The sequence below is a fragment of the Felis catus genome, chromosome D4, assembly GCF_018350175.1.
Source record: "Felis catus isolate Fca126 chromosome D4, F.catus_Fca126_mat1.0, whole genome shotgun sequence".
NCBI classification, from domain to species: Eukaryota; Metazoa; Chordata; class Mammalia; order Carnivora; family Felidae; genus Felis; species Felis catus.
The window spans coordinates 4,918,663-4,934,496 of NC_058380.1; the positions used below are offsets into that span (position 1 = coordinate 4,918,663).

At 49.6% G+C, this 15,834-nt stretch overlaps 1 protein-coding gene and 2 long non-coding RNA genes across 4 annotated transcripts in view; 1 reads left to right on the forward strand and 2 right to left on the reverse strand.

The window, feature by feature from the left end:
- The window catches only part of SPTLC1 (serine palmitoyltransferase long chain base subunit 1), a 54,091-nt gene extending 49,423 nt beyond the window's left edge, over positions 1-4,668 (reverse strand). For both annotated transcript variants that reach the window (XM_045043912.1, XM_003995324.6), the window contains exons 1-3: positions 4,517-4,668; positions 1,834-1,941; positions 23-117 (exon numbers count right to left, since the gene is read on the reverse strand). In XM_045043912.1, the coding sequence (XP_044899847.1) occupies positions 23-117; positions 1,834-1,941; positions 4,517-4,573 (260 nt within the window). In that variant the 5' untranslated portion in view covers positions 4,574-4,668. The remainder of the gene's footprint in view (positions 1-22; positions 118-1,833; positions 1,942-4,516) is intronic.
- On the forward strand, positions 4,667-10,220 carry LOC109493681. Its single transcript, XR_002147987.3, has 2 exons — positions 4,667-4,722; positions 8,547-10,220. It is a non-coding gene; the product is annotated as an uncharacterized LOC109493681 (long non-coding RNA).
- A 406-nt stretch (positions 10,221-10,626) lies between these two features.
- Positions 10,627-15,834, reverse strand: part of LOC123381796 — an 82,213-nt gene continuing 77,005 nt past the window's right edge. The window contains exons 4-5 of the long non-coding RNA XR_006589239.1: positions 15,154-15,250; positions 10,627-12,174 (exon numbers count right to left, since the gene is read on the reverse strand). This is a non-coding gene — a long non-coding RNA (uncharacterized LOC123381796). The remainder of the gene's footprint in view (positions 12,175-15,153; positions 15,251-15,834) is intronic.

Below are 15,834 nucleotides of genomic sequence, written 5' to 3' on the forward strand. Positions count from 1 at the left end.
GTGGAGGAGTGAACCAATTTACCCTGAAACGACGTTGTAGTTGAGAGCAGGATGGTCTCCGGAGACGGGAGGGACAAGAGGTTCCGGCTGCCACTCTTCAATCAGCTCCTCCTTTTCCTACGGGAGGAAAGGAGTTAAAATACAGCAGGGTCTAGTCACGGGACGGTGACCGTTCTGTCCCCAGATTTCTGCTACAAATCAACCAATAAATTCCTCATCTGCTTCTGCCGACGACCGCGCGGCAGAGAGCGGCAGCCCCGAGGCCACCTGCGGCCGTGGAGACGGGTGTCAGAAGCGGCCAGCGATCCCCTCGTGTGCGAGAGATTGCAGGTCTACAGAGCCCAGACCCGGGCACTGCGCCTGTGATGCCAGAAGGGAAGCTTTACAAGCACCACTGCCATGGTCACAGTTTGTGTTCCTCCCTGGCTTTCAGGGGAAGATGGCCATGGTTACCGGATCTTGCTGAGTTTGGCTTTCAGAGGGCTGCCCTAAAATCACGGTTGGTCATTCTTTAAAAAAATGTCTATGTGCGTGGATTGCCATGTGTAGAAATGAAAACTCAAAAGACTACGAATGATCCACGCCTTAAAAAGCCGAGCTAGAAACCAGCTGCAGGGCCACCCGATCACTCCCGAGGAGTTCTGAAACGCCAAGGACCTCTGCCCTGGATGGCCCAGTCTTCCTGCAATGCTGTCCAGAGCGATCCCTGGCATGCTAATCCCACAGGTAGTCAGGACAAGAGGGGGGGAGGGCGGGCATCTCCGGTCAAGGTTAGCATACGTCTCCAAACACAGGTTCAAAGATCCATTGGCCTAGAAAAGGTTATGCAAAATCACGCAATGAGATCTCTCCTACTCTGCTTTAGTCAGGCCTCCAAAACGTTTTTGCCCTCAGAACAAAACGTTCCGATGGCCCGGGGACCGTCTGCTGCACGTCCCCGGGGGGACACGGCCTGACACCCGCCCCCCCCCACAATTAATATTAACGACCAGGACGACCGCAGCCAGGGAGTGCAACCAGGGAAGCGATGGCCACGCCGCTGCGTTCATTCTGTTCCCCAGCACTTGTTCCTGGGACGGCTCGGTCTCCGTGCTGTACTCAGTGCTGCCGGGTGAGCCCAAGTTGTTGAGCTTTTTATAAGCATTCGGGCACGGTGCCACAGGGGCTGGGCGGGGAAACAACCTGAGCGACAGAGACCACACCACAGTCACAACCGCTCTTCCCTCTTGCATTGGGGCACAGTTCCTGAGTGTTCCTACCGAGTGACCAGGATGCACTTCCTGTTCACAAGCGCCCTCACCCCTCCGGCTCACGGAACTCCTCGTGGCCTCTAGACGCTTCTGTTTCCTAAGGTTCACCCAGGTAGGCCTTGAGCTAGGCCCCGTACCAGAGAAGGCATCAAAACTGAGTTTGGGGTAGGGAGGTGGGAAGATTCTTTTCAACCCCAAATTTCCTTTAGGAAGAACACAGGGAAAACTTTCATTCAGGTTTCAGAAACTATGGTGGTTTTCCTGAGCAACTCATGTAATCCTGCACATCGACAATCGAAATCCAGAAGCTTCCCTTCTACCATCTATTCCTAAGACTGCTGCTGGCCTCTAGCCACGTGCAGAGGTCTCTGACGTGCAGAGGTCTCTGACGTGGTATTCCTCTCGGTGTCGACTTTATTCCTGGCTTCCCTGTATTTTGGTACCCTGAAGTTTCATGGTCTTTGATTTGTTTACATAACAGAAAACATTTTAACATACCTAGTGCAGTCGCCACAAGTACTTTTTGGAAAGATGTAGCCACTATAATCATGCAGTGAATAATAAAAGACATTTAATTTCTTACCTTGACTGTAAGATCAGATCGTTCTTGTAACTTGTAAGTTTTAGAGAAGAGAAGTCTGATTATCCAGAGAATTAGAATTCCTTCCAAAATAAGATGGTAAGCAGGAGCCTAAGAGTGAGTCAAAAACCAAAAAAGAAATGAAGGGAACCCTTCCAAAATCTGCACATAAAATGTAATGCACCTGTATGTATTGCCTCCCATGACCTTTAACCTATTATTTCTTAAGATTTATTTTCAAACTCCTTTCATTTCCACTCATTCCTTTCCCCATTTCTTTTTTTTTTTTTTAATCTTTTATTTTATTTTTTAAGACCGAGAGAGAGTGTGAGTGGGGGAATGGCAGAGAGAGAAGGAAACACAGAATCTGAAGCAGGCTCCAGGCTCTGGGCTGTCAGCACAGAGCCTGATGTGGGGCTAAAACCCACAAACCGTGAGATCATGACCTGAGCCGAAGTCAGACGCTCAACCGACTGAGCCACCCAGGCACCCCATCCCCACTTCTAACAGTTGGTAATTTCTCCTTCACGTGATAAATCTTTAATAGTGCAGCTTTAAAACCTCTGTAGGAAAGGAATTTAAGTTTTAAAATAAAAGCTTATGCAGAATCCCAACAGGTCAAACAATATCAACTATCAGATCCGTCAGACGAGGTGCCTTCCTATCGGTGGGAAAGGACAGTAATGAACGCTTCATAGCTTCACCCGTCTGCTACCACACTCGTCTACCCCAGATCAGTTAACAGAGTTACGTGGAAATCAGTTTCCACAATTCTTAAGAGTTTTGCACATCTCACTCTATTCTATCTGATAAGCCTCTAATAAGCCTCCTTAAATCCTTCTGGGAACATGGCTGGGGAAAAAAACAAACAAACAAAAGACTGTATAAATGACTAAAGGAACGTCAGGTCTTTTTTCTGCAGTAGTTCCCCACAAGTATGCAGTGTGTGTCATGTCAATAGGCATATAGACACCTTACTGAAATTATCCATGCCACGTCTTCAAGTGCACATTTCCAAGACGTACAGCTGACTTTTATGTTTTGCACAACTGGACACGGCAAGTACATGTGGAAGACTCCAGATAGCAACTAAACCTCAGTCAGTTACAGACTGATCTACTCCAACAGGCCGACATTAGAAAAATCACTTAAAAGAGACAGTCAGAAATGTAAATACAAACTATTTTGAAACATCAGACAGAAAGAAAGTGAAGATGATTTACCAGAGTTTAACAAAATTCAGAATAGGGCAACAGGAAAAGTGCAGATTCAGAGACGAACTCCTAAGTCCATGTGCAAATATCTTTCTGACTACGTACAAAGGTTACATACACTATTACTTCTTTCTTTTGCTTTTCTCAGTAATTATATTCCAGTAGGCAAACATCTGCCTAAATCACGAAACATCCCACTCCAGAAAGAAACCATCCTCAGAAAAACTGAGATACCAATTGTCTAGTGAATTAATCAAAATCACAAATGCAGCTTCTTTTCCTGGAAATGTTACATCCAAGAGGACACCTGAGTCTTGGTCAGTTATTCACCCTTCAAAAAAGCAACAACATACGACAGAAAATTATTCATTTTTTAAAAAATTCAATTTCAGTGGCTCTTCTCTTAGTTACCGTAATTAGCTTAGTATCAGTCATCACTTACACCACACCTGTTCTGTCAACTGTTTTTCAGGAAGCCCTGGTAAGTTCTTTAGTGGAAGACACCATGGTCTCCCCTGGCAGTAGGCAGCTATGTTAAGTTTTTAACAAATCATCAAAAGAAAATTGGTATTTGCTTTAAACAAATACGAGCTCTATAAGCACAGGAATTTTGGCATGTTTGTTCACTGCGCTATCCCTAGTGTCTAGATGTGTGCTGTCCCAATACCTTGGCCTCTAGTCACCACGTAACTATGTAAATATACATCTAAATGAAATGAAATACTTAGTTCCTCACTTGCACCAGACACATTCCAAATGCCTAACTGCCACCTGTGGTTAGTGGCTGCGACACGGAATAGCTCAGATACACAACATGCAGAAAGTTCTACCGGACGGGGTATCGAAGCTCAGTAAACACATGTCAAGGTGAATGAACATTCTCTAAGACTTAAGTTCTGCTATCATAGCTATCACCTGATACACGTGAAACAGACTTTCAAAGCACTCGTAATTATCCCGCCTTTAAAAATCTCTAAAAAGTGTTCTATCTTTACAAGACAGAAAATGAGACGCATGTGGAAGAATGACAAACTATTTCATATTCCTAATTCCTAAGTCATTCGGCTTTCCTAAACCTCGCCCCGACAAAAACGAACTCCTTTCTACTGCAATTCGTTCCCCTATTACCTGATCCACAGTCCCGAGGACTTGAAACCCCTAGGACCTTCCCAGGCTGAGATCTGCCACTCCATTTTCACCACCCTGCTTCACCATCAGTCCCAACTCTGGTTTCTGAGGACCAGCCTCGCTCCAGCGCCCCCTCCCACCTGTTCCTTTCCCGTGCCCGGACGGAGACCCTCGGTTCCCGCTCCCGCCCGTGCCTCCCCCGCGAGCCTCTCCAGCGAGGGACGACGAAGGTCCGGGCGTGACCCAGCCAACCCTGCCCGGGACTCAGACCACAAACCCACAGGAGCCGTCCCACCCCTCCAGGGCCGGGTGTGGTCCTGCGCCGCTCGGGCCGCCAAGCTCACCTCGTAGAGCGCCTGGACCATCTCCACCAGTACCCACTGCTCCGCGGCGGTCGCCATAGTCAGCCGCTGGGGCCTCCTTCCGGAAGGCGGGTCGCAGGTACGTCAAACAGAGCGCGGCGCAGCTCAGTGACGTTTCGCTCCTGGGGGCGGGGCTGGCGAGCGCTGGGCACGCCTCCTGGCGCTTGCGCCCTGGAGGAAAGCGAGAGGTAGGGGCTTAAGGCGGTGGGTGGAGCCCTTGGGGTCTCGCCTGGCGGCCTAGAGGGGTGGGAACAGCGGGATGGCTTTTGTGACAGGTGTTCCCCTGTGGCTGTGAGGTGGCACACCCCGTGCCGGGGCTCTCGGGAGGGAGGGACTAATAATAAATGGCCTTGCCCTGGGCAGGCAGTGTTATGCAATCACGGAAGTCCTCTTATAAATTACACAAGTAACCCAGGAATGCATTATTATATATTTACAGAAATATAAATGCAAATGGCCACCTCTAACACAGCCCTTACCATGTGTCCTGCATAGACGAAACGCTTGGCGTGTATTAAGCCCTACAGCAGTTTGGTGTGAAATCTAGAACCTTGGTAGGCACCTGCAAACATGGTGTGCGTATACTCACTTGGTTTGGATTTCTTAAATGTAACTGGGACCCTGGGGACAATATTGATCTACAGCTTGCTTTTGCTTTTTTTCTCTTCTTTTTTTCTTGTAATGTTTTTTCCATGTGTCTATACATCTTATATTGTTAATGAAGAAGACTATTTCTTGGAATAACGTGTTGTATATACATATTTCTTGTTCCATTTTCTTTAAGTATTTTCCTGTTGGTAAACACTTAGGTTGTTTTCCACTTTTCCCTCTCTTACCAACAATGCTGCAGTCTACATCTTGTTTCTGTGGAAATATTCCTGAAGCGCTTTCTCAAAGTGGAATTTTAGAGTGCGCAACAGTATTAACTCTGGTAACTACCACCAAGCTGTTGTCCAGGATGGCTCAACCAATTTAAACTGTTTGCAGGTGTAGTCATACTGTAGCTCATGATTGCTATAATCAATCTTTTTAAAACTTTTGCCAATTTAATGGAGATAAAATGGTACCTCACTGAGTTTTATTGTTTTATGTTTCTGGTTATTCATGAGGTTGAACAAGTTTTTATTGACGTTTGTAGCCTCTCAGTCACCAATTCATATTCTTTGCCCACTTTTTTTATAGGTTATCTTTCATGTTCTTACGGATTTACAAGAGCTCTTTCTACATTCTGAGTATCTTCTATCTTCCTCTTTCTTTCTTTTTTTTTTTTTTTTAAATATTTTTTTCAACGTTTATTTATTTTTGGGACAGAGAGAGACAGAGCATGAATGGGGGAGGGGCAGAGAGAGAGGGAGACACAGAATCGGAAACAGGCTCCAGGCTCCGAGCCATCAGCCCAGAGCCCGACGCGGGGCTCGAACTCACGGACCGAGAGATCGTGACCTGGCTGAAGTCGGACGCTTAACCGACTGCGCCACCCAAGCGCCCCTATCTTCCTCTTTCATATGTGACATTTTTGCCCCGCTTCTTTCCAGCTGTGTGTTGTCCTCTGTCATAGCTACATTTTAGGTTTTATGTCATGTGGCAGTCTGTTCCTTTACTGCCTCTGGATTTGGATCTCGCTTTTCTAGAAGGGCCATCTCCACCACACCTACGCTTTCCTCCCATGCTTGCGTCCGTTTGTTGTTGTTGACAGTTAGCTCTTTGATTCCTCTGAAAATTGTATTTTTGTATGACGAGAGGCACGGGTCTTGTAATTATTCTTTCCTAAAGGAATAACAGATTTCCCCAAGGCCACTTATTTGAGTAATCCTGACTCTCCCCAATACTGTGAGCTGGCACCAGCCCCGTGCACTACATTTCCACGTGGAATGGGCCCTACGTGCCTGATGAGGGAGGTGCTCTGCCAACATCCCCTGGGACCCAGTACTGTACATGTGCCCGCTGCCTCCGCAGGGCCTTTTATTCCCAACAGCCAGCACCTGCACCCTCAGGCTACCGAAACCCTGCTGACGCGTGGAGGTCCTCCTGTTTCCTGCTCTCATGGAAAACTGGAAGGATCCGGGCACATAGATTTTCCCAGGCAGCCAGCCCTTAACTGGGTAGGTGATTCGCGGTGGCTGGGATGTACACGTTGCAGCTTCCTCGTCGCCTGTAGCAAGGTAATGCTGAGCGCCGAGCGGTCGACTTCACCGTCTCTGCTGGATTGAGTTGGTAGTGCCACCTGCAAATTCTTGGATACACCCATTAAGAGGGAGAGTCTACGATTCCTCCCGTGAGGCTGGGCAGATCTCTGTGGTGGCTTCCACAGTAGGATTCAGCTGGCATGCAGAGAGATCGCGTGGGGACCACATAGAGATAGAAAGAGACGGCCGAGGGGCCCCGAACTTCTCCCACCCCCTCGGTTGCAAGCCGCTGCTTTGGGAGTGTTTATTATGTGGGAGTTAGCTGCTACAACAGGAGGAATCCTTCCCCGTCTCGTCCGGCTTCTGTGGCTCTCCCTTAGCTCATGGCTGCATAACCACAATCTGCCTCTGTCTTCGCGTGGCCTTCTCTTCTCCGTCTGTCCTCCATGTGCCTGGTAACAGATATCTGTCATTGGACTAAGGACCAACCGTGATGACCCACGATGATCTCATCTCAAGGGCCTTAACATAGTCACATCTGCAAGGAAACTTTTTCTAAATAAGGCCATACTCACAGGTCCCAGGATTTAGGATGTGGACATGTCTTTTTCGGGGTGGGGGGGCACCACTCAACCCACTATAGTCTAACCTCTGGCCACCCAAGTCACGTCTGTCCCACATGCAAAATACATTCATCCCATCCAACGGTTTCAAAACCTTAACCCACATTTACATATCACGAGCTCAGAAAGTCCCAAATATCCTCATCTTAATCAGAGATGGGTGAGTGCCGGCCCGATGCATCCAGGGACAGAGTTCTTCTCGATGTATTGGCCAATGAAACTCGAAGATCACGTACAAAATGCAATGGTGAGACAGGTATGGGATAGGTATTGCCATTCCAAAAGGGAGAAAATCGAAGGAGCAAAGAGGTCACCAGTCCCAAGCAGGTTAAGAACGCTGCAGCAGAACCAGTAACTTTTGGTTTCAAGGTCTGAGAACGGTCTCCGTGGCTTGAAGCTGCACTGTCTGGGCCCACAGCTCCGGCCTCCGTGCCCCGGCAGCTCGCTGAGCCTCTGCTCCCACCCCTCCTACCTCCAGCTTCACGGCTCTGCCCCCAGAGTCATTCTTGCTTTCTCTGAAAGGGCAGCATGGAACTGAGTGGCTCCATCAGCCCACTTTCTGGCTACAGAATTCTGGAAATCTGACAGCCCTCTTTTACTTTGTCCCGTCTCTGTCCCTCGGGCCAAGCTGGCGGTGTCCCGCTGACACAATGTTCTCAAAAACTTTGTGGGTCTCCCAGGTCTGTCATGAGGATTCATGCCAGTAGGCAAGAGGGTCCCCCACAGATCCTTCTGGCAAACCCCACGTCTGTTCCTGGCTCTGCTGAGGTGATTGAGTGGATCCATGAGTCCCCTGCTTACCTCTTCAGCAAAAGGTTGTCCGGCCTCATCCCTGGCCCTCTCTCTTGAGCACACTTCCCCAACAGGAAAGCTACTCTTGGGGCGCCTGGGTGGCTCAGATGGTTAAGTGTCCAACTTTGGCTCAGGTTACGATCTCGCGGTTCATGCGTTCGAGCCCCGCGTCGGGCTCTGTGCTGACAGCTCAGAGCCTGGAGCCTGCTCCGGATTCTGTGTCTCCCTCTCTCTCTGCCCCTCCCCTGCTCGCACTCTGTCTCTCTCTCTCTGTCTCTCTCCCCCCCCCCCTCAAAAATAAACATTAAAAAAAATTGAAAGACAAAAAACAGTGAAGCAACTCATTTTTCATCCTTTGCAATGTGGATAAGCCAAGAATCTCCTGAATCATCAAGCACTGGTTTTGTTTTTGCTTAACGGTGCCTTCCTCGACTTACCTCTTTCCTCTCCCATTTTCTTATAATCGGCAAGGAGGGACCAGTCCGCACCTTCAACGCTTTGCTGAGAAATCTCCGCCAATTGTTCAGGTGCGCCACTTACAAGGTCTGCTTTCCACACGACTACAGGACACGAGTCGGCCAAGTTCTTTGCCGGCCTACCGCGAGGAGAGGCTCACCTTGCCTCCAGCTTCCAACACCATGCTGGTCATTTCCTTCTGAGACTTCAGCAGACATGCCCGTAACGTCCGTGTTTGCCACCATTCTGCTAGTGACGAGCTACGCCTTCTCGGGGGTGACAGAGACCTTCTCTCCCCATGCTCTTCACTTCCTTCGGAGCCCTCACCCGATCGCTTCTAAAGTCTCTATTTTTACTAATAGTCTCTTCAGGGGAGTCTAGGCTGTATCTCTCATGCGGCTCGAAATTCTTCCAACTTCTACCCTCGCCTAATTCCAAAGCCATGTCCACACTTGGAGGTATTTGGCACAGCAGCACTCGGCTTCCCAGGACCAAAATCTGTATTAGTTTTCTAGGGCGGCCGTAACAGATTACCATAAACTGGGTTGCTTAAAACGAGAGAAACGTATTCTCTTACAGTCCTGGAGGTCAGAAGTGCAAAGTCAAGGGTCTGTAGGACTGCACTCCCTCAGAAAGCTCTAGGGGAGAATCCTTCCTTGCTCTTGCTAGTTCTGGTGGCCTCCTGTGTCCCTTGGCTGGTGGCTGCTTTGCTCCGGTCTCTGCCTCCACTTTCACGTGACCTTCTCCTCTTTCCACGTGTCTCCTCCGTGCTTCTTATCAGGACATTTGCCATTGGATTTAGGGCCCATCTGGATAATCCAGGATGATCTCGTCTTGGGATCCTTCATTACACAACCACCACCTTTCCTTCCTGATTCGACTACCAAATCAGTATTGCATAATATTATATAATCATTGTATAATATTGTATATGATATTGTATAATAGAGTTGTATACCCAATATTATATAGCTGTATAATCTAGTATGTACCTACGCACATAGTATCATGTAAGTGCCTAACATTAAGCTTTTGATTGCTGAGGCGTCCATTTCAAAAGACACCCATTCCGGGGGCGCCTGAGTGGCTCAGTCAGTGGAGTGTCTGACTTTGGATTTCGGCTCAGGTCCTGATCTGTTTGTGGGATCAAGCCCTGCGTTGGGGTCTGTGCTGACAGCATGGAGCCTGCTTGGGGTTCTCTCTCTTTCTCTCTCTCTGCTCCCCACTCCTGTCCTCTCTCTCTCTCTCTCTCTCTCTCTCTCTCTCTCTACTTGTGATCTCTACCCTTCCTGACCTGTGAGTAATAAATCTTGTTCCCTGAAGTTTCCTGATGGATGTCACTGAGGGGCATCCTGCAATCATAATTAAGAACCACAAGGGCAGCACGAGCCACAACATTGGCTCTGCTCAGGGAAATGTCTGGGGGGGGGGGGGCGGGGCTCAGGTGAGTATCCCAGGCAGTCTCTGCTGAGGGCATCACTACCCACAGTCTGGAGCGGACACAGCACACAGACTTAGGTATTATATGTAGTAACGTGAAACATTTTTCAGTTCTTCTGCGGGCACTAGGTGGGTCCTCTCGAGCTGAAGAATTGTGTCTTTCTTCGGTCCTAGAAGAATTTCTTGATTATTTCTTTGACTATTTCTTCCACATTATTTATGATCTCTCTTTCAAAAGCTCCCATTTCTGGTCGAAAATATTTGCAAACTATACATCCGATAAGAACTTAATATCCAGGATACGTAAAGAAATCCGGCAACTCAATAACAGAAACCCACACAGTCCACATAAAAAATGGGCAAAGGATTTGAATAGACATTTTTCCAAAGAAAATACACAAATAGTCAAAAGGACATGGAAGGATCTGAATCATAAACTCAAATGTGGTTAAAATAGTAAATTTTGTTATGTAGGTGTGTTTTACCACAGTAAAAAAAAAAGCCTTGCTTTTTCTTTATATGTGTACATTTTTCTTTTATATAAATTAATTGTTTTCAAAATTTCTGATTTTTGTTCTTTCATGATTCATTTTGGTAAAATTTCTTTCTTTTGTTTTAAAGTCTGTATTTCTTTATTTTGAAAGAAACAGGGTGGAGGGGCAGAGAGAGGGGGAGGGAGATAAAGAGAATCCCAAGCAGGCTCCAACTCAGCACGGAGCCCGACATGGGGCTCGATCTCACCACCATGGAATCATGACCGAAATCAAGTCCGACGCCCAACCGACTGAGCCACCCAGGCGCCGTGTTTTTTGGTAAAGTTTCTGATGTTGGTATTCTAGTCCACTAATTTTATCTGTGCTAATGCAGCCCATCAGACCAGTGGTGTCCACTTGAATTTCAGTGATCATGTCTAGGAATGTTAATGATTTTAAATTCTAGACGTAGAATTCCCTCCATCCATCCATCCATCCATCCATCCATTCATCCATCCATCCATCCCTCCCTTCATCAACAGATACTCACTGAGCCCTCCCTCAGGCACTGGAGATACAGAACTACCAACAACAGTGACATCCTGGCCTCCTAGAGCGTTGGCTGTAGCAGGTGGACAGACAATGAACGGACACACCTAGAGATGTGGCTTAATGTCAGAAACGCTGTGCAGAAAAGAGAACTATGGAGGGAAATGGAGATAAAGCATTAGAGGGAGTGGACAGGGCAGGCCTCTCTGAAGATGTGGCATTTGGACAGAACTCAATGAAGGGAGGGAATGAAACCCCTGAGTGTTTTGTGAGTGAGGGAGCCCAAGGGAGGACAGAGTGAGGGCAAATGCCTGGAGGGTTCAGGAAACCCCGGAGTGTGGCTGATGCGGGGCGAGGGCGGCGGCTGCTCATCCCCGGGCAGCAGGGGGGCAGCGAGGAGGGGAGCCGCCCTGCCGGACACACCACTGGAAGGTAGAGCTGTCGGGGTTCGCCGCTGTGGGAGGACAGAAAGGGGATCATCAGGGACGCCCCGAGGTCTTTCGCCCGAACCACGGAGTGAATGGCATCCCGTTTTCTATGATGGGGAAGATGGAAAAAGAGCGAGTTGGGGGTGGACGTCAGACAGCCACGCGGAGATGTGCCAGGGGCAGGTGGATGTTCGGAGGAGAGGCCGGGAACAGAGATGTAAAGCTGACGGTCTAGTGGCCAGAAGAGATTCCGAAGCCGGAGGGAATGGGTGTAGACGCGGGGAGAGGTACGAAGCCTGTGCCCCGTAGCACCCCGGTCTGCTGAGGCTGGCGTCCTGGAGACATTCCCGGTGACACGCAGCCCCCCAAGGGAGGAGCAAACAGGAACGAGGCCGGCGTGGGACGGCTCCCTCAGACAAGAAGGGGAGGAGGTGCGGGGCGGCAGCCTGGGGACAGGCCTGCTGTGTGACCGGGTCACGCTGGATCAGGGGAAAGGGCCTGGGTGGGCCCACCACCAAGCAAAGTAAGAAAAAGAGGCAATTAACCCCAGAAGCAAAACGTTACAGAAAGAAATCATTGTTTGGCTTAGCGGTGAACGACATTGAAAGTCATTTGGCCATGAAAACACTCAGAAGGAGCTTACCAAATCGGGCAACACGGAGAAGCTGGGGGAGCCGGTGGAGAGGGTGCGGGGGGTTCACGACGCGAGCCGGGCCAAAGCCTTCCCGTGTAAGTCAGTCTGGGTTGCCTCGGCTGTAAGAGACTACATGTGACTTCTACGGAGGTGCTCAGTGACCCCACACACCAGGAAGCTGGCGGAGGCAGTTCCAGAATTCGATCAGCGGCTCGGCCACGTCCAGGACCCACACTCTTTCTAGTTTCCACTAGGCCATCCTCAGCACGGTGGCCTTGCGTCATGAGGACTGTCCTCAATTCCAGATGGCCACAATGCCACGCCATCACGGGCAGTCGGGATGAGCGAGGCGGGGCAAAAAGCCCTCTTCTCTGGAGGTCTGAGGTTTTGTCTGGAAACCTGCTTTTTCCCGGGACTTCTCCAGCATCCTGCCCTTTATACTTTACTGGCCAGCACCGGCCATATGCCCACCCCTGACCCGTGACTAGGAAATTACTAGTTACTAGAATTAGCCAACCGATTACGATTCATCTTGCGGGTCTGTGGGCTGGGTCTGTCCTCACTGTGATCAAGGGGTCTCTGCCCACTGCCTGAATTCGCTGGAGTTCTGTTTTCAGGAAAGGGGGCGGGGCTGGAATTGGATGCACCGTAGCCCCATGAGATCAGGCCAAGTCCTTAACTACGCCTGTGCCCTGAGCCCCAACCCCACCAGCCTCTTGTCCCCTTTCCTCCTGTCTGTGCATCTTGGCACACGTACTGGGGAGGTACACTCTGTATCCAGAATCCTCTCTTCTCCCAGCCGACATCTGAAATCCGCACACTTCAGATATCAGCTCAGACACCGCTTTCTCAGGGAGCTGCCCGCTCCGAGTTACATGCTGTCTTAGAACTCGGCCCCTCTCGGTTTCATGTAATAAAACTGCAGTGCTGTGTGTGCACGTGTGGGATACTGTCTGTCCCCTCCACACTCCAAAGTGGTGAGCTGGGACAGGATCTTTGTCACCATATCCACAGGCATCTAATAACAGACACTCAATAGTTAGTAAATAGCCAAACGGTGGGTTTGCTCCCTCAACTTCGCCCATACCTCCTTATGCTGGTGCTCTGCCTACACTGAAGGCATTTTTAAAAAGTTATTCTGTATCTCAATCCCTCAAACTTCAACAGGGTGATCTTAAATTGCCCATACCGTAAGTTCCATTTTGCTTAAACAGGAATTTATTTTATGCTCGGCGAACTTTGTTAAGTTTCAGCTCAGGATACTACAAAGAAGCCATTTATAAGGATCCAGAACCCTTTTCATCTTTTGAAGTTTGGGATAACAGCAGTTACCCATTTTTAAAAAGTCCAGGGGTTGGGGGGCCTGGGGGGCTCAGCTGGTTAAGTGTCCGACTTCAGCTCAGGTCACGATCTCCCAGTTCCTGAGTTCGAGCCCCGCGTCGGGCTCTGTGCTGATGGCTCGGAGCCTGGAGCCTGCTTCGGATTCTGGGTCTCCCTCTCTCTCTGCCCCTCCCCCATTTGCACTATGTCTCTCTCATTCTCAAAACTAAGGAAACATTTAAAAAAAAAGTCCAGATTAACATGACTAAGAGACTCCCCTTAAAGAAGGCCTAAACTGATAGTTCTAGAAACCAGTATGTTTTACTAATAAACCCGACCTGCAGTGCTCTGTGCTCATAGTTTATCATAAAGAAGGGGAAACATGGCTCTATGGATATCTTATGGATATCCCTCCTACACGTACCGGCTCTGTGACCTTGGGCGGGTTGCTTAACCACTCTGGGCCCCAGTTCCCTCAATTGCAAAAGGGGCCGAGCCGTTGTGAGAGTCAGGCAGGCCGGCACACGCCAAGTGCTGACAACGGTGGCCAGGCCCTGACAGGGGCTGTCCAGCCATGCCTGTTACTCATCTGGCATAGCCACAGGCTCTCAGCATAGACTCATCAAAAGCATGGGTTTCAAGGTTTGGACCCACGCCCCATCGCTTCACCAGCTCTAGGACCCTTGTTAACTTATGTAACCCCTCTAAACCTCTGTGTTCTCATCTGTGTAATGGGGGTCCTAATATCCACCTCACGAAATAGGGTTGAACTAGGTCAAGTGTGTCCATAAGCACCTAGCATACGGTACTGCTCTCGCCCGGGGCCCCGACTGCACCTGAGACTTCAGGGCGTGAAAGGCATTCGAGTTCCAGTTCAGTCATTTGTCAGAAGAAACAACTCAGCCCCAGAAGGACAGGGATAAAGTGACTTGCTGAAAGTCACCCAGCTAGGGAGAGAGGGAGAGAGAGAGAGAGAGCACAACCCTGTTGTGACAGAGGAGCCGCTCTGGGTTTTACGAAGAGAGGTTTTGTTTCACTGTGTTTACATGGTGCTGTTATTCAATCGCCTTTCCTTCTAGGGCTTGCTGGTCCTGAGGTTCTGCTGTGACCCAGCGAGGCACAGAGAAGCAGTGAGAAATTAGCCCTGTGAGCCAGCCCCCCTAACCTGTCACTATGCTCTGGGGGCCCTGTCACAGACGATGGGTTTTCTCCGGTCCTCCGCAGAGGAGGGACTGATGGACAGGGCAGCTCTGGGGGACCCTGGGGCGGAGGCTGGCCTGGTTCCGAGACCCCTGTGCTGTCCCCCGGCCAGAAGTCCCGGGTCCTTGGCAAATTTCTATCTCTCTTCCCTGTAATGGGCAGAATATAATTGTTCCCTCAAATGAGAGCATTGCTTTTCAGCTAAAGTCTTCTTTTAATCAGTGACCTTTAAATACTGCCATTGTGTGCCTGATGAGTTACCTACAAAGGGCTCCGGGCCGTATCAAATAAGTATCTGGAATGTGGAAAAGAATCCCAGTGCCTAATCCCTCTCGAAGGTTCCCTGAGCCAAATGGGGTTCCAAGTGACCCCGGTGTGGCCTGTGAATGCGCCGGCCATGGCATCGGAGGGAGCTCCGGGCCTGAGCGTTGGGCCCTGACACGCTGGGGTGATGGGGGGCTCACCAAGGCGGCAGGACTAGGATTTTCCTCCTGCATGTGAGGTGGGGTCCAGGGGGCCTGCTGCTGAATCAGGCCGACCCGGGTCCGGCATCACCTCCTGCAACAACAGAATCGTACCTGCTTTTCCAGTGTGGACGCTGCTCGGTTCTTCCAAAGGGGACAGAATGTAGTCACAGTGGCATTTCCAAAACAAGACAAGACAGAATCCGATGTCCTAGGAAAGTTGAAAATGAAGAGTTGACACGAGGTCAGAGGAGTCGAAGGGAACAAAGAAATTGCTCACGGGAAACTTCATAAATGCACTGGAACAGCTGCAGTGAGCGAGCCCAAGAGAAAGGCCTGGGGATTGCGTGCGTCTGTCCGTCCGGGGCTACGTCCCTGTGCAGGCAGACTGCTCTGGAGGGGAGCCCCGGGGACGCTTCCGTCACACGGACATGTCTGGAGATCACCGGAGGCCCGAGTGTCAACCAGTCCTGCCCCACCGGTTGAGATGGGCAACTGGCATTTGTCATTCAGGAAACAGATTTGAAATTTAGCATTTCCACCCATTTCAAAATGACTCGCACTCAGGGAGTGCACCTGTCGTGAGGAGCACCGGGTGCTGTGTGGATGGGCTGAGTCGCTCTATCGTACACCTGAAACTCCTCTCACCTGGCGCGTTAAGTAACGGGAATTACAATTAAAAACTTAAAAAAAAACAAAACAAAAACCCCAATCAGGTTCCCCAGGAATCTCACCAGCTTTTAGACATTACAGTGAAATGTACACATTACATATACATTCACACGCCTACACACC